The sequence below is a fragment of the Corapipo altera genome, unplaced genomic scaffold (genome assembly GCF_003945725.1).
Source record: "Corapipo altera isolate COAL_440 unplaced genomic scaffold, ASM394572v1 133, whole genome shotgun sequence".
NCBI lineage: Eukaryota > Metazoa > Chordata > Aves > Passeriformes > Pipridae > Corapipo > Corapipo altera.
In genome coordinates, this window is record NW_020884939.1 from 3,813,212 (window position 1) to 3,836,411 (window position 23,200).

Below are 23,200 nucleotides of genomic sequence, written 5' to 3' on the forward strand. Positions count from 1 at the left end.
ATGATGGAACAGTACTGAGTGTGAGATGCTCCCTGGTCAGTGTTTGCAGGGTATGAAGATTGTGAGATACCCAAGTGTTAGTGGTGTAATCATTTGGTTTTTTCTTCTTTCTTGACATAAATCATGCTCAGTGAACCAAAACCAATGTACTCAATGCTTAAAAGTTGTGTGTGTACAGAATCACAGAATCAGGGAGTGGTTTGGGTTGGAAAGGATTTTAAAGCTCGTCTCATGGGCAGGGACACCTCCCACTAGCCCAGGTTGCTCCAAGCCCCATCCAACCTGGGCTTGAACACTTCCAGGGATCCAGGGGCAGCCACAGCTTCTCTGGGCAACCTGAGCCAGGGCTTCCCCACTCTCTCAGGGACTGGCTAGACTTGGGTTGAAGTTGATTTCCTGAAAAGCATCTTGGCTTTTAGTACCAAAATGGGTTGGCAGGAAATTTTATGTTTCCTTCTGAAGAGCAGAAATTCCTGTGGAAGTGACCCCAAAGTGTTTACTGATCCATGAATAAATTTTCCTGCTTTTCTGACAGATTACTGAGTTGTCTTAGTATTATAAAATTTCTGAGTATTATAAAAGACCTATTATGTTCTAAATTTTCCCCCTAGTTTATCAGGCTGTGATGGTTCTCCTGTTTCACTTTCTGCTCATTATTCCCTTCTTTTCCATTTCTCATATGAAAGAACCATTAGATGTTTATGTTGCCCCCTCAGTTGGACTTTTTACTGGTTTTTGCATTTGCACAGAGGTCAACATTTGCCTTTTTAATGTGGTTTTCTTAAATAACAGATCCTCTCCCTTTGGCAGCCTGATAGATGGAGGAAGCTGTTAACCTGCTGTTCAGGCAACGGGAATGTAACTCCCAATCCTTTTGTTCCACTCCACAGACCCCCCCCAGTGAGTGAAAATGCCCCCAAAGGAACCGTGGTCGCCGTTGTCACCGCGGCCGCCCTGAACCAGACAGTCGTGTATTCCATTGTTTCAGGGAATGAAGAGGGTGAGTACGATATCCATGGTCATATTTGAGTCTCAGTGGTCATGCCTGGCCTGGTATGGGCACCAGAAGCCTGCAAGGAAGTGTTGGGAGGTAAAGCTGCTGCTGAGGGGAATCACACACTGGTTGAGGTTGGAAAAGACCTCGAGTCCAACCCAGAGGTGAAATCCCGCCTCATCTGGCCAAGCATGAGGGAATTCCAGTACCTGAAGGGAGCCTGCAGGAAAGATGGGGAGTGACTTTTTGTAGTGACAGGACAAGGGGGCTGGCTTCAAACTGACAGAACAGGTTTAGATGAAATATTGGGAAGGAATTGTTCCCTCTGAGGGTGGGGAGGCCCTGGCACAGGTTGCCCAGAGAAGCTGTGTTTGCCCCTGGATCCTTGGAAGTGTCCAAGGCCAGGTTGGATAGGGTTTGGAGCAACCCGGGATGGTAGAAGGTCTCCCTGCCCATGGGGTTGGAATGAATTGGGCTTCAAGGTCCCAACCCCTGCAAACCAAACCGTTCTGTGATTCCATGATTCTATGACCGCCATTACCAAGCCTTTAGAGATGAGCTAAAGATCAAATTAATTTGCAGAATTGCACTAATTTTCACTAATGTAAAAACTCCCATTGCTGCCATATGGTGTGAATCCAGGGCATGCTGAAACGAGCTTTGATGAAGTTCTACTTTCTTAAGTCTGGCTTAAAGCCTTACAGAGTTTGCCTTGCCACAAGCATTAGGTTAGAACCTGATACCTGAACAAAACATCCTGCTTGGATACTCTCTGTGATCCACCTGGAAATCTCAACAGAGTCCCACTGAACAATTTGGAGGGATGTGAAAGAATTCTCCATCCCATCCTCCTTTTTGTGAGAGGGGGCTGTTTGACTTGTCTCCTCTTGCCAGTGCGACCTCAAATCCTGTGCAGGGCCAGGAGCTGGACTCGATGAGCCTTGTGGATCGCTACCAGCTCAGGATATTCCATGATTCCCTGATCCTGGGATGGTTATCCCAGTAGCTGTGGGATCCAGCACAGCTTCAAAGTGGAGCTTAGAGGCCTGGGGGAGGAAGGGGAATGACTTTCCACAGACAGTGTCGGAGAACAGTGTCACCACCAAAACAAAACACTTGAGCATTAAAAAGAAAACAAACATGTTTATGCATCTTAGAAAAAAAGTTGCTTGTGTTTTTGCTGGCTTTCAGATGTGTTTGCCATCAACAACAGGACGGGCGTGATCTCCATTAAGAAGGCTCTGGATTATGAAAGTGTGACGAGTTACGAGCTCCGGGTCCAGGCAGATTCCTTGCAAGTGGTGAGATCCAACCTGCGCGTCCCTTCCAAGAGTAAGTGGGAAAATCCATCCTTTTAAATCTCTTTTTCACACGGATGGGTGTTGTTATTTGATGAGGGTGAGGCAGTGACGTGGTTGTGCTCCCGGAGATGTGAGGGTGATGATGGATCTCTAAGCCCGACTTCCTTCTCAGTTTTGAGATAAATCCTCACAAACCATCTCCATGTAGGTCTCAGTGACACAGTCAAAAGTCATGTTGATGTATAAACAGAGAGTTGATGGCACAAATTGTACATTCTCAGTGTTATTAGGGGGTTATGTGATGCAATGGCACGGTGAGTTTTTCACAAACACGTTGCATGGCCCAAACTGGGCTGGTGACACCTCACCAAGGGTTGGGACGCTACCAAGAGGATGGAGAACAGACCCACAGCAGGGGGAGCAGGAAGAAAAAACTCCTTCCTCACCCCTGAGGGTCTGTGTGGAGTTTATTGAAACCCCACCTGAGAGCAAAGTGCTGGGACAAAGACCAGAAGGTTCTTTGCAGCATCTCCAGGCAGGAAGGAGTTGATTCCCAACAGGTTTACTTTGACTCTGTCTCATGGTGTGGGTTTTCTTTTTCCCTTGAGCGGCTTTCTTTTTCAAAGAAAAATATTTTGAAACATCTTTTGATTGTCTTTATCATCCTGCCTGTAAGGAAAATGTCCAGGAAGTCTGGCTTTCAAACACCTGGCTCGCTTTACCAGTCCTGTACCACTTCCTATTTAACTCACAGTTGGGCCAGAACTTAAAAAAAGCCCCAAACCTTGTAAAAAAAGTATTTTGGTAGATGTTTCCACACAGACTGTTCCTGTCCAATGTTTTTTGTATTTTTTGGTTTCCATGTGTCAGTTTTTTTCCTGTTAAGGAGCATCATGGGTGTGTTTTGGAGCTGAGGAGTCCCTTGAAGCCTGGCTTTGGGTACCTGCTGCTGTGTGTGCATAATTCATTCAGAAAAGGGAATCACACTGATATTTTGAATCTAGGAACTACAGATAGAGTTCAGATTTAATTCAGACTTCAGTTTTAGGATAATAACCATTATTTAGTTAGTTGTCAATCCAGGGAGATACCATAACCAAAATGTCAATCTCAGACTGTTCCTAAACATCAGTGAGATCTGGGCACTTACAGCGTGGGTGCATAATTAAACCCTCTCATCATTTTTGGAAACCCTTAGCAATATAAGGAGCAATTTGAATCCAAGTGCATCTTTGAAAGCATTGCTGGCTGTCTGATGCTGTAGGGATGGTGCTGCCACAGCCTTGGATTTGATCTCTGCTCCCAAGGAGGGCTGCATGACCAGCCCAGGGCACGAGAACTCCCATCAATCTTTCATCTGCCTGTCACCTTCTTGCCAGAGATAATTCATCCTGCCTGTGTCCAGGCACAGAGAGCTCTGGGAAAACTGGAACTCAGAGCACAGTGAGATCTCTGTTTCTCCTTTGCTGCAGGGAGGAGTGAGCTGTGTCAGCTCTGTCTGCTTTGGCTGCTCACTCTGGGCAATCTGACAGGGGGACAAAGTGCCACCCTGTCATGGTCAAAGGTGACAGAGCTGTTCCATGACACACTGAGTCTTTCCCACGCTGCAGGTTGTGACCCCCCACAGTTAAAGGCCTGGGGGTTTTTTACAAGGAAAAACCACCCAGATTTTGCAAGTTCTTAAAGGTAGGTGAGATCCCCCCTGCAGAGCTGCCTCCAGCCCTGGGAACAGCACAGCAAGGACATGGAGCTGCTGGAGCCAGTCCAGAGGAGGCCCCAAGAGGATCAGAGGGCTGGAGCAGCTCTGCTGGGAGGAAAGGCTGGGAGAGTTGGGATTGTTCAGCCTGGAGAGGAGAAGCTTTGGGGTGACCTGATTGTGGCCTTTCAGGGCCTGAAGGGGCCAACAGGAAAGATGGAGAAAGACTATTTCCAAAGGCCTGGAGTGTCGGGACAAGGGGGAATGGCTTCAAACTGACAGAGGATAAGTTTAGATGGGATATTGGGAAGGAATCCTTCCCTGTGAGGGTGGGGAGGCCCTGGCACAGGTTGCCCAGAGAAGCTGTGGCTGCCCCTGGATCCCTGGAAGTGTCCAAGGCCAGGTTGGATGGGGCTTGGAGCAACCTGGGCTAGTGGGAGGTGTCCCTGCCCATGGCAGGGGATGGAACAAGTTGAGCTTTAAGATCTCTTCCAACCCAAACCATTCTGGGATTCTGTGATCTCCTATTAGTTGAAGGGGCTTAGGTATTGGGGCACATGCCATAAAGCTTGGGAATAGTTTGAGGGAAAGCCTGAGACATTGTCCAGGGCTGGCAGTTACAATATGTTCATCCCAATTTCCAGTATTACTCATGTAAGCAGCAGGAGATTTTGGGAAATGGAGCACGTGTCATCCTGGCTGATGTTCCAGGTGCCGTTGGAGCTGTATGTGCAGAGGGAGAGCAGGAGGGCTCTGGGACAGCTGTCTCAGCTTTCTGTGCCTGGCAGAGCTCCACTGAAGGGCATGTGCTGGAAAATGCAGCCAGGCCGTGCACAGGGAGGACATGAGGCTTCTGGGCATCTTCCAGCCTTCTCCAAAGCTTTCTCTGACATGGATCAAGAAACGAGGGAGTCAGCAGGTTCTTCTCTCCTTTGAGGGAAGCAGTGGCCTTTCTATCCCTCTTCTAACTCCCAGCCTGCACTAGAGCAGTTCTCCCAACAGACCAGCACTTCCCAAAAGGTGGTGGCTGAATTATTTTATCCAGGGATGCTCGATAAGGATTGGAATTGGAATTCAGTCCAATGTTTTTGGCTACCCAGGAGTTTACAGCCTGTGTTGGGCTTGGAATATGCCCTGTGCTGCATGGAGAGCCAAAGAATTTGGTAGATGTATATATTTTAAATATTTTACAAGTATCTGGCCAGCTAAATCACTTATGTCCTTGTGATGGAGACCCCTTGACCTCTGGGTTTGATTCCTGCATTTCCACAATGTCTTCCTTTCCGTTTTCTCAGCACCTTGTTCGTTTTTGATGAGTTTTAATCAGGTTAAATTCTACTTCAGAGTTTTGGGGCACTGAATTGATGAGCTTCAGTGGGAGGAGATGAAGCAGGATTAATGCACCACTGAGGACTTTGGTGCTACTGAAATGATGTATCCACCCTGGAGATGGGTGACTGTGAATGCCCTGCTCTGGGATTCTGTGACATGGAATTAATACACTGAGACACCCAGTGGCAATGAGGTGCTGCCACTTTGGGTGCTGGATACCACTAAATCAGTGGAATTTACTCTGGAATTTCTGAGCAGGGCATTGGTGACCTACTCTGGAGCTGCAGTGATTTTTGGACCCCGTACTTTGTGCAAGACCCAGAGGGGCTGGAGCGTGTGCAGGGAAGGGAACAGAGCTGGGGAAGGGGCTGGAGCAGCAGGAGGGGCTGAGGGAGCTGGGGGGGGCTCAGCCTGGAGAAAAGGAGGCTCAGGGGGGACCTTCTGGCTCTGCAAGTCCCTGACAGGAGGGGGGAGCCAGGGGGGGGTCGGGCTCTGCTGCCAGGGAACAAGGGACAGGAGGAGAGGGAACGGCCTCCAGCTGTGCCAGGGGAGGCTCAGGTTGGCCAGGAGGAGGAATTTGTTGCTGGAAAGGGTGGTGAGGCCTTGGCAGGGGCTGCCCAGGGAGGTTTGGAGTCCCCTTCCCTGGAGGTGTCCCAGGAGGCTCTGGGCTGGGGGACAAGGTGGGCATCGGGCACAGGGGGGACTCGGTGACCTTGGAGGGCTTTTCCAACCTCAGTGATTCTGGGATCCTGTGACAGGATCTTGTCAGAGATGGTTTTTAGTTTGGTGTCAAAAGATTTTTAAGCAAAAATAGACCCTGATTATTTACATGTTTGATCCAGTCAGGTAGAACTGTCTTTCACCTTTGGCATTCCCCCAGGTGTGTTCCCAGCTCTGATTTGGGCTTTGCTCTGGGTTTTGGGGGGGTAAGGGAACAGCTCTGTCTCTCCTGTGTTGTTTTTGTTTTCTAAACACAAAGTAAACCTTTGGAAATAAAGTGAAAAAGGGAGAAAACCAGTTTTATAACTAAAATCCTGCAGCTGCTCAACAGTGATTGGGAACAGTTGTCCTACAAAGTTAAATATGAACATGGATTCTTTGTCCCCGATGTAATAGCAAAGTAATAATAAGTAGCCTCACATTTTTAGTTTCAAATATGTTGCAAAAGTTGGTGCTGATGGCGTTTTACAAGTTGGCTGCCCTGGCAGTCCCCAAATCCAAGACAGATGGACACAATACACTGCAGAGCCTGCAGAGCTGTGGCTGATTCCTCACAGCTCTGGGGCAGTTTGGGACAAACCTCAAATTTCTTTAGGTGTATTTAGTGCATTTTAGAGAGACCACATCAAATGTGAGCTCTCATTCAGTTAATTATTTGGTAGAAAATGAAGTTTTATATGGGTTTCAATCAGAGCTTGGATCGGTGCTGTTCCAGATATGTCGCTGTTTGTGTTTTGTCACGGCTTCTTTTTGCACCATTCTTGATCAGTGATAGCACATGAGGAGCTTCCTCAGGCTTTATGGGCTGATTTAGATCAAAATGCCACTGAACAGATATTCAGTGCTGATTCCTATTTGGTTGTGCCAAGTTCAGGAAGGCGAGATGGAGCAGCTGCGGCTCAGTGCAGTTCACCTGCCAAAGCCCAGAGTCTGCTCCAGCCCTTGTAAGGCAGGAGTAAAGTGCTACTAAACCCTGACAAATTACAAATCTCACTCCCACTGCGATTAAAATGCACTTTTAAAGGGAAGAATCTGCTGTTGCCTCCAGCAGAAGAGCCACTGCCTTTTGAGATGCGGGGATTGATGTTAAATGATCTTTGCATGAAGAGCAGCTAGATCAGTGGCTGGTTTGGTGTGTTCCAGAAGGCAAGGGCAGTGCTATTGGGGGAAACATTGTGTAAAACTAATCAGGGGACACTCAAAGCATCATTGATGCTGTCCCAGTGTCCAAAAAGCATTGCTTTAGTTCGGCTTCATTTCTGCAGCCTGGTGAGAAACGAATGGATCCAGCAGGTAGATAAGCAGTGATGCTGGGAAAGGGTTTTCAACAAGAATGTTTGGGAAAAACTTCGGGAAATGAAATGCTATGCACACTCTGGGAGGAACTTCTGGAAATGAAGTGCTACTACACACTAGTTGTGACCAGCTCCCTGGGGTTTCTGTGGGTTTTGGTTTTTATGTTAGTCATTCGTGGTTTAGTAGTTTAAGTTGTTTCAGAGGTTCCTCAGCTTTTCACTCTCCTTGAGCAAATCCCAGAAGCTCAAAGATCCAAAGGTCTTCTGGTCTTGGGAGTGGTTGTTTCGCTGGTTCTTATAAACCTAAGTTGACTTAGAGGCAGCTGCAGTTCTGTATTCTCTGTGCACTCCTCTCCAGAGGGCTGGAAAAGAGGGAAATGGGACAGAGGGACCTCACAGGAGACTGAGGTGGCACAAAATCAATTTTCTTTGCTCTTTTTGTCCCCCTTGACAGCCTGTGCTGCTTCAGCCAGGCAGAAATGCTGTTTCTTCTTTCACCTGGCCAGCTGTTTAGGTAACTCAGTCATAGCAATAAGAAATATTCTTTGACTCTGTGAGGTCTCCCAAGAAGTCCTGTAGAGGAGTAGATCCTGGTTTCAACTCCTGGAATCCATAAAAAAAAAAAAAATAAAGAAGAGTGTAACTGTAGCTGGTCTCCAGATCTGGAATACCAAAGATGGAAGGTTTTACATGTAGGAGGATATAAAATTTCTCCTGTGGAAGGTGAGTGTAACTATCGACACTCTTTGAGGATCCCTGTCCTTACAGTGGATGCAAAGAGGATTGGAGCCACACACAAACAATGTTTAGAAGCAGCAGGAACAAATAGGGAATATGAAGGAAAAAGCAGTCCAATGGCAGAGCCTAAACAAGCCTCTGCAAGAATGTGCTCTGTCTGGGTGGCCTTCTCCATGGGGCAGGATGCTGGAGGGGAAGGGCTGGTGGATTTTAGGAGCACCAGAGCCCCATGTTCAGGGATATCTGCTGAACCAAGCAGGAAAATCCCCATGGGGAAGGGTCTGGCACAACCTTCCACGCCTGGCACAGCTGCTGCTGAGGGACCTTGGTGAGAATGAGGGTCAGGCAACCTCTGTAGCTGGCTGGGAGCCGTGTCCTGCGGCCAGCTGGAGCTTGGAATTGGATGCAAAGGCCAGCACAGGGAGGAGTTCACAGATGCCACGTTCCACTCCATCTGCCAGAAGGGAGGACATGTAAGCTGTGTGTAAAACTCAGGCAGAAGCTGAAATGCAGGGAGGTGTTTGGTGCTTACGGGACTCTGTGGATGTGCAGGATATTTCATTTGGTTTGTGTGTAATGTGGTAACTTCCATTTCTCATTTTCAAAGCATTCACCCCTCACTAAACAAATTAGTGTTTTGGCAGCTCAGAGCACCACCAGCAAATGAAACAAATGGATTGTTGAGCAAATTGTGACACAAACTTTGCAGGAGGCTGAGCCACCTCACCCAAGCGGGCTTGACATGGTAGTGATAGTGAGCACCAGGCAAAAGGTGTTTAAATTTGCATTACACAGAGCTGGGGTAGGTGAGCAAAGGGATGATCCTGCCAGCACTGATAGAATTAGATCTCCCCTCCAACAGCAAACTGGTGCCAGCCATTAATGTAGCTGGTTATTCCCTCAGCAGAGCAACATCACTTCCATGCATTGCCCATAATCCTCCTCCCATTGTTGCCTCTTTCCCTAAAGAGTGGAGCTGCAGTGGAAGAGTCTGCCTGGGAATCTCATCTTTCTACTGTATCTTGGTGTTGCAGCCAGAAACGATAAGGATCTGGTTTAACAAGATTTTTCTTTTCTTTCCTTTCTCTTTTTTCCTTCTCTTTCTACTAATGCATTGGATCACAGAATCCCAGGATGGGTCAAACTGGAAGGGATCACAGTGGGGATCTGGTCCCACCTCCCTGCTCCAGCAGGGCCAGCCCAGAGCACACGGCACAGGAGTGTGTCCAGACAGCTCTGGAATAGCTCCAGGGAGGACACTCCACCCCCTCTCTGCTCTCTCTTCAGGGCTGGGGCACTGCCCAGCCAACAAGTTCTTCCTCCTGTCCAGCTGGAACTTCCTGGCCATCAGTTCCTGCCCGTTCCTCTTGTGCCATTGCTGGGCCCCCCCGAGCAGAGCCTGCTCCATCCTCTGCCCCCTCCCTGCAGCCCCTCCAGACATGGCTGAGGGCCCCTCTCAGGCTCTGCTCTGGAGGCTGAACAGCCCCAGCTCCCTCAGCCTTTGCTGCTCCCAGAGCTGCTCCATCCCTTGGGCATCTCCGCAGCCTGCGCTGGCCCCACTCCAGGAGCTCCCTGGCCCTGCTGTGCTGAGGAGCCCGAGCTGGGCCCAGCCCTGCAGATGTGCCTGCCCAGGGCTGGGCAGAGGGGCAGGATCCCCTCCCTGCCCTGCTGCCAACGCTCTTCCTGGTGCCCCCCAGGATCCCACTGCCCTCCCTGTCCCCAGGACACACGGCTGGGCAGGGACAGATCGATGGCGTTATAAATGTTGGGGTTTTTTTCAGATTTCAGTTATTTATGTGGAGTCCTCATTTGTTTCCCATCAGTTGGACCATCAGATAGGCAGAATATGACTTTGGCCATTTGAGGAATAGTCTGGATTTAAATTTTTCTTGCCCTAAAGATACAGCTCCTAAACCTTGGTAAAGGAGCCCTGTTGTGTAACTAACTCAGCCCAGCGTGGCACCTGTGCAACATTTAAATTACCCTGGCACTGCAACGAGCTGGGAAAACCAACTCTGCAATGAGGCAATTTATCACTTGCAAATGCGGATTTAATGAACTGGATATCATCATTTCCAGCAATCTTTCTGGATTATACAATGCTGAAAGAGAGAAGCAGATGTTGGTGGAGATTACTGCACGGTGGATTCTGTCTGGCACTGGCTCTGTAGTTTTTGCTGGATGTTTTTCCCTTGCAGAAGGATGGAGATGTTTATTGTTCAGTGGGGTGGATCAGGAACTGTTTAATAAAAGTAAATTAACAGTGGTGGTTTGTGTTGAACCTCTCAGGGGGGGTAATACCTGTGGAGTTCCCCCGGGCCAGACCAGGTCTGGGAGGAGGACAGAGATGCATTCAATTAACACAATAAATTAATTGGGTGCTGAGGCTGCTTAGCCAGGGCTGCTGACCATTTGTGAGTTTAGAGACACCAGAACTGAATCACCTGTTAAGTAGCTGCAGGAGAATTGGTAATAATTAAAATCTATAAAGCAAGCTGCTGTTTGCAGCAGACCTGCTGGTGCTGATCCTTCATTGCCTCTTTGTAACATTTAGGAGTATTTAATGGGACCAAAATCTGTGTAACTAAGGTATGACATCATTACTTGTGCTTTTCTAGTTATTTAAAAAAAATTAGCTTCAGGTCTTTGCTTTTCTTTTACCCAAAGTGCTTCCTTTGTAAGGAAATCCATGGCACCTTTTTGCTCATGGGCAAATTCAGGTAGCCCTGATGGTGAAGTGCAGGTGTCCAGGTAATGGGAATTATTCTCATAAAGGTACAAATTTCAGCTCCAAGTTAAATCAAGATTCATTCACCAAAAAATGGCAAATGGAGAAATAATAATTAACAAAAAAGAGGTGTCCCAGGAAGGCCTGGCCATGGCACTCAGTGCTCTGGGCTGGGGGACAAGGTGGGCATTGGGCCCAAGGGGACTTGGAGGTCTTTTCCAACCTTAATGATTCTGAGGTTATGCAATTTTAGGATATCTAAGGTACTTATTTTTAAACTATTTTCCGTACACTGCCTTTTGTCTCTTTGGGCTGCAAATGGAATGCCAGTAGGCATCACAAAATTAGGACAAAATGTTCTATTTACCCTTTTCCTTCCCTCTTTTTAGGTAACACAGCCAAGGTGTTTATTGAGGTGAAGGATGAAAATGACCACGTGCCTGTGTTCACCAAAAAAACATACATTGGAGGGGTGTCTGAAGATGCCAAAATGTTTTCTTCTGTGCTTAAAGTTAAGGTAGGACTGAAGTTTTTTAACTGACATTCGCTTGCAGTGGGAAAATATTTACTCACTGGTTTGATTTTTCACAGGAGATTTTGAAATATGTGTCTCCTAAAGCTGCTGGAGTTTCTCAGGCACTGGCACCAATTTTGGCTGTATTTCTTCTTAGAAACAAGAATAACGAGCACAGAATGGGCCATTTTTCTGCTGAAATCAGTGTTTGAGTATGAATAAGGGTGTGTTGGTTTCCATTGGTGTGGGTATGATTGACATGCCTTGTCCTGCTGTTCCAGCAATTACTAACACAAGGATGATTTTGAGTTAAAAACCAGGGGGTTTTTCTACTGAGTTTTAGGTGCTTATTTCCCACGAGGGTTTGTAGCTTTCATTTTATATCTGTTAATATTGATGATTTTTTGATGGTCAACACCAGTTTTTGCCTTAATTTTTTCTGAGTACTGGGCAGCAGCATGTTTAGATTTTAAAAGGGAAAGAACAGTTTCTGTTTCAGGTCAGCACTTGGACATAATTTTGAGGGAAAATTAACTGGAAGGTTTTTAAAAATAGAAAAAATTCAAGAAAATATAATACATAGAATCTAATTAGAACCAGACATAAAAATAGCTAAGGGTAAAAGCAATAAGTCTTCAATAAAATGCTTTTTTTTTTCAATAAAACTGCTTCTGTGACACAATCTTTTGTGCTTGAGGCAGCTTGAGCTGCCAAGGCAGCTTCTTTCCTCTGGCTTTATTCTGTTCCCTCAGCAGATCTCCTGCATCTCTGTTCACTTTAAACATTAGTGGAATAGCTTTGAAGTTGCTGATTCCAGCTTATGCATGAAAGGGCACAGAAATATGACCTGCTCAGCTTTCTTTTGACCTCATGATGTGTTTTAGAGTGCCAGGAATGAAATAGAGAAGATCAGAGATTATTAAAGAGTTGTCCATCGTTTTTTCTTGGCAGTCCTTCCCAAAATAAGCCCAGAAACGACAGAGAAGTGGGAAAAGTGTTAAGCTTCTACTTCACCGACTTCATCAAATGTGAACACTCAGTTCAGGCTTCATAAACAAAGCCAAAAAAAAAAGAGTCACGTAGCAACACCTGAGGTTTTTTTAAAGACTTATTTCTGTGGGGTTAAAGAAGCTGTGAAGTGACAGCACCACTGTGTGAAGGACACACTCGGAAAAAGATCTGCGGGATTTCCTGGGACCAAATTTCTTTCCCTCCGTCTTCTGCATTGAAATTTTAATCTCCACCAGGTTTCTCTGCCGTGTGAAATGGGTGCTGACACGTGGCTGGGTGTGTGCCTGGTTCACGGGATCATTTAGGTTGGAAAAGCCCCCTGAGGTCATCGAGTCCAACCGTTCCCTCGACGCTGCCAAGGCCACCACTAACCCATGTCCCCAAAGGGCTCTTAAATCCCTTCAGGGGTGGTGACACCACCCCGTGGGCAGCCTGTTCCTTTCTGTGAAGACATTTTTCCCAATATCCAATCTAAACCTCCCCTGGCACAGCTGGAGGCCGTTCCCTCTCCTCCTGTCCCTTGTCCCTGGGAGCAGAGCCCGACCCCCCCCAGCTCCCCTCTCCTGTCAGGGAGAACAAGAAGGTCTCCCCTTCTCCAGTGAAAAGGAAATTCTAGGTGCACAAATCAGCACTGGCAGTGTTGCTGTTGGGGTGGTCTGAGACCATAACTGAGCAGAGTTTTGCAGGTGGGGGTAGTATTTCTGTTAAACTTTTGTTTTTCCCTCCTGACTTTTCGCTGGTCGTTGCTTCCAGCTGCAGACCTTAAGCTGAAGGTTTAACATACTCAAAAACTACAAAAATTCTGGCAAATTTCAGAAGGACTGAAGAATCATAGAATCACTAGGGTTGTAGAAGGCCTTTAAGGTCCACAAGTCCAAGCATCAACCAGCACCACCACCGTGTTCCCCACTAACTCATGTCCCCAGGGGCCACATCCCCGTGGCTTTTGAACACCTCCAGGGATGTGAGTCCACCACGTCCCTGGGCAGCCACTTCCAAGGCTTTACAACCTTGTCTGTGAAGAAACCTTTCATAATATCCACCCTAAACCTCCCCTGGTGCAACTTGAGGCCATTTCCTCTCGTCCTGTCACTCGACTGACACTCACCTGGCTCCAGCTCCTGCCAGGGGCTTGTGGGGAGCCCATAACAGGACCTGCACAATGGCACTGCAGGAGATCAAGAATTCTGAAGGGCACAGTTATTTAGGTAAAGGAGTGTTTTGTGTCTGAAAGTAAATGAAACACGAGTCACAGATGCCAGATGACATTTTGAGTTGATCATACGAAACGTGGCCAGGCTGTGAGATCCTTCCTGCTTTTCCAAGAGCCATCCCTGACTTCTTAGGCACAGATATTCATGTGTGTCAGCCAGAAGGGATAAGAAAGGGGTAGAAAAGAGCAGCTATACAGGTGGGGGAAATTTGGGGGTGAAGAGGGGGAATCTGCTTGTCCCCTTCAGAAACATTTGACTCAGAAAAGGCCATCAGAGGACAAGATCATCAAAGGAGGACCAAAAAAAAATAACAGTTTTATTTCTCGAAGCTATTCCTGACAGAATTCTCCCTGACTTTGCTGACAGGCAAAATGGAACGAGGCAGAAGCCAGAAATTGTTATAAGTGGATGGCATCAAACTGTGTGTTTAGTTAAAGTAAAATTAGAAACAATTAAGAAGTGCTCTTGTTGCAGAGAATCAGGCTGTAATTTATTGTTCTAGCACTGAGCATTTTCAGCACTCAGTGCCACTTAGCTTGTTTTCTGGCCTGTAGAAAGGAAAAGTAATTACTGTTAGTTAAGTACAGTCCCCATTCCAGTTTGTTTAAAAATAATTAATCAAATGAATGTCTTTTCTTGAACAGCTCAGGTGAGTAAAATTAAAAGAGTAGTTTTCCAGGTTGAAATTCAGAAGAACATTAATAAAGTACATGTAGAGCTTGCACTGTAGAAATTATTCAGATTTTGATGCTACTGGGGAAGTCAGGTTCTTAGTAGGAGTTTCAAATGCACTTGCTGTCATCTTCTGCGTTCATGAGTTCACGTCATCTGAGTAATTTTGAAAAGAAACTGATATTCTCCTCCTATTCTCATTATTCCTGTCACTGACAACAGCTTTGATGATCCTCAAATATGGGGTATTAGGGTCAGAGAATCCCAGAATGGTTTGGGTTGGAAGGGACCTTAAAGCTCATCTTGTTCCACTCCCCTGCCAAGGGCAGGGACACCTCCCACTAGCCCAGGTTGGACAGGGCTTGGTGGAACTGGATTGAGTTGCTTTGTCTTCATATGGTAGCTGAAAGTTTTGTAAAACACCAACTTTTATAGCAAAATTTACAAGAGAATCCCATTTTATCAGACTTTCAGAGGAAAAGCACGTTCATTAATTATATTTTTACGTCCCAAGCACAAATATGTATTTAGATTATCCCAGTGGGGGCAGTAAGTATTCCCCAACAAGGGCCTTCCAGCTGGATGGCAGGGGATGCTGCTTCTGGAAGCCCTACTTGTGGAAACACCAGTTAGCAAGGAGTGCCTTTTTCCAGAGTGGCAGGAGGAGATGATGGGTGAAAATAAGGGTCAGACTCATGGGCAGACCCTGGTCACTGATGGTTTGCTTATTTGTTTTGAAAGCAAAGGAGGGGTTGAAATACCTGAGGTTAAAACTCATCATCTGGGTATCTGTATCTGCCTCAGCCTCTGGCTTGTGAAGATCAGGATCTGGAGTTTCCAGTGAAGCCAGATTGTTTCTATTGCCATTTATCCATTTTTTTTTTCGTGCCAGAAAACCGAGACTCACCTTGAAACCTTTCCTTTCCCCTAAAGCTGTTTGTGGCCTTAGCAGGGGCGGGTTGAGCGACCACCACACAACTCTTTATGCACAGATAACCCCCAGTTTCACCTTCCTGAAGTTCCCAGCATGTTCCCAACCATCTCCAGGAGGGAGAACCATGGGAAAAGAGCAGTGGGTTAATTGCAGTCCCTGGAATGGCTGGTGTTCGGATATGGGCTCAGTTAGATGTGATTTACAGGGTGTGTCTGCTTTATTTGCCATGGCTGTCATTCAATTATGAAGCATAATCCCAGTGGCAGGCACTTGGCAGCAGTTTAAGCTGATGTAATTCTTCCCTTTTTTTATCAAATAGGATAAAATAAATAGGATAAATAGGAAAAGATGAACTGAGAGAAGTTAGTGAGGAAGGACTGAATTGTAGGTGGTTACCAGGGTAGATACTAAGGAGGCTTAAAAATAATTTTATGTTCTGGCAGAAATTTATTGTTTCTTTAATTTAGAGAGTATGTGAGGTACATCAGAGAATCAGAGTGGTTTGGGTTGGGAGGGACATTAAAGAACATTTCATCCCACCCCCTGCCATGGGCAGGAACACCTTCCACTAGCCCAGGTTGCTCCAAGACTTGTCTGGACTTGGCCTTGGACACTTCCAGGGATCCAGGGGCAGCCACAGCTTTTCTGGGCAACCTGTGCCAGGGCCTCCCCACCCTCCCAATATTTCATCTAAACATGTTCTCTGTCAGTTTGAAGCCATTCCCCCTTGTCCTGTCCCTCCATCCCTTGTCCCCAGTCCCTCTCCAGCTCTCCTGGAGCCCCTTTAGGCCCTGGAAGGGGCTCTCAGGTCTCCATGGAGCCTTCCCTTCTCCAGGTGAACACCTCCAGCTCTCCCAGCCTTTCAAATGACCCAATGCAAAACTGCAACTTTCAAATAGAAAAAAAAAACCATCCCTGAAACAAACCACAATTAGCTCTTCTCTAGCAGGACATAATAATTATGGGGCATAATTAATGAGTGTAGTCGTTAATTTTTAGTATAGTAGTTCATGTGAGTAGGTTTTGGGTAAATTCATCACAAATACAGCACTGAACATTCAGATGTTTGGGTTCAGTTGTTTCAGTCGTACTCTGTGGCTTGAACAAAATTTCAGCACTGGACGTAAGAAACAATCAAACAAACAACCAAGAAAAGAAGTGGGGAGAGAAGAAAACAAATTGAATTTAGAGACCAATACAGTATTGGATAAACACTTCTCTCATCATCAAAACAGTCCCACGTGTGACCAAGGCCAATACTATGAAGCCCTGTGAGGTCAGTGGGTTTGCTGCCAGCAGCATCCACTCTCTTAAATATTTTAATTTGAATATAAAAGCCTTTTAGAATAGGCTAATGTGTTGTCTTGCCCTAGATTCTTAGTAAGATTGCTCTAAGGAGATAAAAAGGAAGCTTGAGCTCAGCAGAATGCCACAAATCATTATCCAAAAGTCATTTTCAATTAGAATTCATTTGGGTGGTGATAAACCATATGAATTATTCTATACGGGGATGAGTGGATTAAGAGCAGTGTCCTCTGAAAGCTGAGAAGTACTAATGCTCCAAGAAAAAAAAAAAGGATATATTAATGCAAATGACACCTTTTAACCAAGGATCCAGGCCGTGCTTCCTAAAGTCCCTTCTCTGCAATTCCCTTTCCTTTCTCAAAATTTTCAGCGCATACAAGAGCCCATTCCCATGATTAAAGGCCTTTTCCTGCTTTTCTCCATGAATATATGATTTAAGAACAGATGTAACGCTCATAGCTACTAATTTATGAATTTTGTGCATTAGGATTTGCTTTGCATTTCGTTATATTAGAATTATTTTGCTTTGCCACTGGGATTTTCGTGGCACTCCTGTTTTTCCCCCTCAGAAATCCAACCAGGCTTCCTTTAGCCACATACACAGTATTTTCAATCTGCTCAAGGAAAACAACCAGAACCAACACAATCTTTAGGGAAATTACCAGCAGGAATTGACTTTTCACTATAATGGTGTGTCATTAGCCCTTTCTTTTTAAAGATTTTTAAAGTAAAAACCTCTGGTTTTATTTATTAAAGTGCATTTAAATGAGGAAATATCAGAGATCGTAATTCTAGTGAAGGAAGGGAGAGGGTGTTTTTCTCTACTCCTTGGTTTATAAAGGTATCTTTGTGCTGCAAATGTTTGCAAAGAAGGAATCTTGCCAAAAAAAGGGCCAGTGAATCCAAGTCTGTGGAAGTGGTGGCCTGTATTTGATGGAAATAGCTTGGTTCTTACAATCTGGTTGATCACATTTTTATTTCAGACTTTTTCTGTGATTTTTTTCCCCTTTCTGATGAACTGCATAATGTAACTTCATCCTTTATTGCCCCTTGAATATCTTAATGTACAGAGGAGCAAATAAAGCCATGTCACACTGCAGCTCCTGACCCTGCTGACACACAGGGGAGCAGGGATTGCTCTTTCCTTCCCCACCATCCTCAAAAGCATCTTAGGGGTTCCATACTGGGCTAAAACAATGGATAAGATAAATATTTAAAATTCCTGGATGCAGATATGTGGATATGCAGAGAGAGAATACTGGGGTTGCTTTTTTACCCAGACACGTAATCCATGTTAAATCTCCAGTTATTTTCTATCCGTGCCCAAAACTTCCACATTTCTTTTGGTATTTCCTTTTCCTTGGGATGACAAGTGAATCTTTAGGGTGGCAAGTCCTGGAAAAGGGAGATTCCACCTTGGGCACCCAGGACAGTTTTGAGCTGGGAAAGACAAAGCATTCCCTCGTGTGTCCACCAGGGAACCAGTTGTGCCTGAAAATCAGCTGCTTTGCCTGTCACAACCTTTTCTTAGTTAAAATGGGATTGATGAATCCCAGAGGAGGGAGAAGACATCCCTGGGAGAAGGAGAAACCTCCTCTGCAGCCTCACTACAGGGACAGCAGCCCAGCTGCTGTAACATCTGGCCCCTGATGGAAGCAGCGTGTCCTGCTAAAAATCATATCCCAGGAATGCCAAGCACACAGGTGATTGCTTTCAAAAAAACTATTTCTGCTTAATATGTTGGCTTGCTAAACTTTTTACTATGAAAACTATTGGTTTATTATTCTTTTCCTCTGGTTGTGAGATCAGGGAATCTGCTGAGAACTTACTGAGATTCTACAGAGAACCCTTGGGGTTTTTTTTTCAAATTAATATCGGATTATTTCAGTTACTCTGATATTTTCCAACATTTTTAAGGCTGTTAGTCCTGCATGTGCCTTTCTGAGTAAAGAGGCTCCTACAGGGGATGGAAGGGGGGAGTGGCATACCTGGATTATTCCCATCCCATGGAGGATCTCCATGTGTGTGGGCTGCACTCCCACCATCACACATCTTCTATCGAGCACTAACTGCTCTTGGAAGAGCAGGAAAATGCTATAAAAACGGTTTTTTCCAGTCATATTTTCCAAAATCCTAGTCTGGGAACACCTCTTATTCAACATTTCTTTCCCATGAGACAGCCTATCAAAGTGGATCCGTGTTTCCTTCCCGCGCCTCGGGGGTTTTGACTCCGTTGGACAGCAGTGTGAGCAATTCTCATTTGCCTTATTTCTGCCCACCTGGGTTTCCCAGAAGTTTCCTGGCACTGGGGTCCTTGGGAGTGGGCTGGGCAGTGACCACAATCAGTGATATAGTGATATATATATTTATATATATATAAAACTGCCTCCAGCCCTGGGAACAGCCCAGCAAGGACATGGAGCTGCTGGAGCCAGTCCAGAGGAGGCCCCAAGAGGATCCGAGGGCTGGAGCAGCTCTGCTGGGAGGAAAGGCTGGGAGAGTTGGGATTGTTCAGCCTGGAGAGGAGAAGCTTTGGGGTGACCTAATTGTGGCCTTGCAGGGCCTGAAGGGGATGAAAAGAAACATGGAGAGAGACTATTTACAAGGGCCTGGAGTGACAGGACAAGGGGGAATGGCTTCCCACTGCCAGAGATCAGGATTAGATGGGATATTGGGAAGGAATTTTTCCCTGGGAGGGTGGGGAGGCCCTGGCACAGGTTGCTCAGAGAAACTGTGGCTGCCCCTGGATCCTTGGAAGTGTCCAAGGCCAGGTTGGACGGGGCTTGGAGCAACCTGGGCTAGTGGGAGGTGTCCCTGCCCATGGCAGAGGTTGGAATGAGATGGTCCTTAAGGTCCCTTCCAACCCAACCCATTCCATGATATCAGTGACAGCCCATTCTTTTTCTCTTTGCTGTAGTAAATTTGTAAGAACACCAAACAAACGATGCTTTTAAAGCATAAATTAATTCCTCTTTGGCTCCACGTGGCTACACAAACACAACCCTGTGGTTGGACACTTATCCCCTCCTCCAGGGAGACTTGTAAAACTAATCCCACATGGCAACAGCACTCTGATATTGTCACCAACAATTGCCAGTTCTGTGGAAAAGCATTAAAATCATCACTGACTGTAACTCCTCAAGCTGTTGCATAACCGTGGGCTGATTCCAGCTTTTAGCATTATCAGCGGGGGCTCAATTCAGACTTGCTGCTTAGAATTAAATGCAATTGTTAATTTTAAATGTTTCCCAGTCTCCCTGGAAGGGTCACCCTTAATCAGGAGCCCGAGGATGCTAACAGGGCATGGAAAATGGATGGGACTGTGCTGCTGAGGGGTTTTTTCCCTTCTTCCTAGCAGATGGCGGCTTCAACTGTTCCCAATTAGTTGCTGGCACATAAAATTGCTTTTAGAACAAGACCATTTTTGCCGTCAGGAATTTACAGATTGTTGCAGATTTGCAGTTCTGCAGCCACAGCTGCCACTGGCCTGTTTTAGAGGCAGTTTTGCTTGGTGATTTACAGACACTTAAGCCACTAAGTTTGTTGTAGCTATTGCAGTTTACCCTTTTTTTTTTTTTTTTTTTTTTTTTTCACTTCTCTTCTCTTTTACACTCTCCCCTGGCTCCTTTTGAACTGCTGCTCATCACCTTGGTTTTGGCTGCCTCAGAAATTTGTAGCTTTGCATCTGCTCCTCAAACTTCACCTTTTTCACACCAAATTCCCAGCTGTGAGATATTTGAGCAGCCTTCAGGGACAGCTCATGTGGGACCTCTAAGGCTTGTGTTAATAGTCAGGATGAGAGGAAATGGCCTCAAGTTGTTCCAGAGGAGGTTTAGACTGGATGTTAGGGAAAAAAATCTTTGTGGAAAGGGTCGTCAGGCATTGGAAGGGGCTGCCCAGGGAGGTGGTGAAGTCCCCACCTGTGTGGGGTGTTCAAAAAACATGTGGATGTGGCACTTGAGAACATGGTTTTGTGGTGAACACTGTGGTGGTGGGTTGATGGTTGGACTTGGTGAATTTAAAGGTCTTTTCCAACTTTTATGATTCTATTTATTACACCAGAAAAAACTTCTATACTCAGGGAAACTATGAGTGGTTACAGAGGCACCACTAAAGGGATCTCTCTATTGCTTCCAGTTTTTGGCTCATGTATTTTCATCTCTCATTTTCAGCTTGACTCAGCTCTAATGAGTCCTATATACTTCCATACCAAGGATTATTGGCTTATTGGTCTTCTTGTTCCAAGAGAGATATCTGCCAGTAAAATGATAAGAAAACCCTGTCAATAACTTTTCAATAAACCATAGAATCCTGGAATGGTTTTTGGTTGGAAGGGGCCTGAAAGATCATCTTGTTTAACCTCTTCCATGGGCAGGGACACCTTCCACTAGCCCAGGTTGCTCCAACCTGGCCTTGGACACTTCCAGGGATCCAGGGGCAGCCACAGCTTCTCTGGACAACCTGTGCCAGGGCCTCCCTACCCTCAGAGGGAAGAGTTTCTTCCATACATCCAACCTCAATTTCCCCTCTTTCAGTTTGAACCCATTCCCTCACTGATGGGTAGGAGCTGGAGGTGATGCAAGACAAACTCCCTCATTGTGGGCACACCTGCACTCAGTCACAGGAGGGTGGAATTTGGCCTGGTAATTCCTAACATCATCCATATTTATCAGCCCTCAATCACAGCAGAGTTTCGGAGACATCTGTATTTCTTGCACATGACAAAAGGCAGATTTGCTGCTGTACTATTAAGATTAAGTGTAGCTCTTTCTCTTCTTTGACAGTCCTAATGCAACTCTTGAGATGTTGTAGATCTCCTCCTAATGAAGTGTCAAAAATATTTACCTTCAGGACAAATTACAAGAACAGCAAACATCCTCACCGTGTATTAAAGAAGTTTGGTACGTTCCTGTCAGCGGCTCACAAGCTCTCCCTGGTGGTCCTGCCGAGCCGAGCCTCGTGCCAAGCGTTGTTAGGTCTGAGTGATGAGGCGGGGGAATGGAAACAACGAAATTAAAACATTCGAAACTGGAATCTGATCCTTTTCCCGGGCTGTTCTGCACCTGTTTTGCTCGTCTCTGTGTAGGTGGCTTCTGGGAGGGAAATGGCCTGAGCTGCAGCGATGCTGAGGCTGTTTGATTACTCTGGAGTGGCACTGAGTTCTCAGAACTTCTGCAAAATTAACTCATAGCCTGTCTGCAAGCTTTGGGCACCTGAGCTGCAGGATTTTAGAAGCTGGAGCTTCTAAAATGCCTCTTTCACTGGAGTTTGATGCGTTAAACTCAGCTGCAAAACTAAGATTTCGTTGCTTCTGAGCAATGACTCCAGAGTGCTGATGTTTGTTCAGAAAGGCTGACTCCAGGTAGTGTCTGTGCCTGGGGAATGGATACCTTCATTTGGATCCAAATGTTCTTTATCCTTAGTCCCCCCCTGACACGGGTGAAATGCTGAAGGTGACATTGATTTCTGGTGTTATTTGAAACAAGCTGCTATTTAAAGCCGTATCTTTCTGTTGAGAGAGAATTTGCTAATATTACAAATATGACAGGCTTCTGACCCAGCTGAACCAACCTAACAAATCCATTTTACCACAGAAATTGGCTTTTTATTGAAAGGGTGTAATGCTCATCCCACAGGGCACCTCCAGAGAGCCTTTGGCACTTAGCTGGGCAGCCACTGTGAAACTTGTCTCGCTACAGTGATGAACCTCAGGGAGCTGGATCAGATATTGCTGCTCCACCTGCTGCTCTGTGCCTCCTGCTCAAACACGTACTGTGTGGGGTTACTGGAATTTCCTTTGTCTTTCCCCCCCCAGCTCCATTACTGACATGCCAAGAGGACTGTGGGTAAGCCAGTGGGTTTGTCCACACAGGTCTTTTCTGGATTGTTCCTGGCTTTAACCTGAGTTATGTTCTACAAGCTGAACTTACCCCAGAATGGTCTGGGTTGGAAGGGACCTTAAGGACCATCTCATTCCACCCCCTGCCATGGGCAGGGACACCTTCCACTGGCCCAGGTTGCTCCAAGCCCCATCCAACCTGGCCTTGGACACTTCCAGGGATCCAGGGGCAGCCACAGCTTCTCTGGGCAACCTGTGCCAGGGCCTCCCCACCCTCACAGGGAACAATTCCTTTCCAGTATCCCCTCCCTACACAGTGTCAGTGGGAAACCATTCCCTTTCATCCCTTCACTCCAGGCCCTTGGAAACAGTCCCTCTCCAGGTACCTGCCTGGCCTTGGACCCACACACAAAGATTTGGTCGGTATGAGGCAAGGAAGTGATGATTTTAAAAATTTCCCTGCTTTGCATCAATATAAAGTGGTTTTTTTACATATTCCAGTATCCCTTGCTACCACAGGCAGAGGCTCCCTGACCTCAGCTCTGAGTTTGTGGAGGATATAAAACTCTCTTACAACACTTTGACAAAATGGATCCGAAAAAACATCCAGAGAAGCTGCTTTGAATGGTTCTGTAACCAACAGTCTGCATGTTTGCAAGGATGCTTTGTTTCTGTTATCAGGCTGGTTTGAAATGTTTCTTTAGTAAGAGTAACTTTAGTAGTAACAGTGTAGTAATAGCAATCCTGTGCACTCTTTTAGTTGTAATTTGAAGATTTCCACGGTGTTTGGTTAAGAACAGGTACTTGAAGTGAAAGATTTGATTGTTATCATATATTCATGATTTTTAGGGATCCCTGGGAGGAGAGGCTGGGGCTGCCCCAGGCTGGGCACAGCCCCTTCCAGTGG

General features: G+C 46.1%; 1 protein-coding gene across 4 annotated transcripts in view; it reads left to right on the forward strand.

Moving 5' to 3' along the window:
- Positions 1 to 23,200, forward strand: part of PCDH15 (protocadherin related 15) — a 673,791-nt gene that overhangs the window by 626,192 nt on the left and 24,399 nt on the right. For all 4 annotated transcript variants that reach the window (XM_027661020.1, XM_027661021.1, XM_027661019.1 and 1 more), the window contains 3 exons: positions 891 to 1,000; positions 2,186 to 2,326; positions 11,194 to 11,321. In XM_027661020.1, coding sequence (XP_027516821.1) covers positions 891 to 1,000; positions 2,186 to 2,326; positions 11,194 to 11,321 — 379 coding nt within the window. The remainder of the gene's footprint in view (positions 1 to 890; positions 1,001 to 2,185; positions 2,327 to 11,193; positions 11,322 to 23,200) is intronic.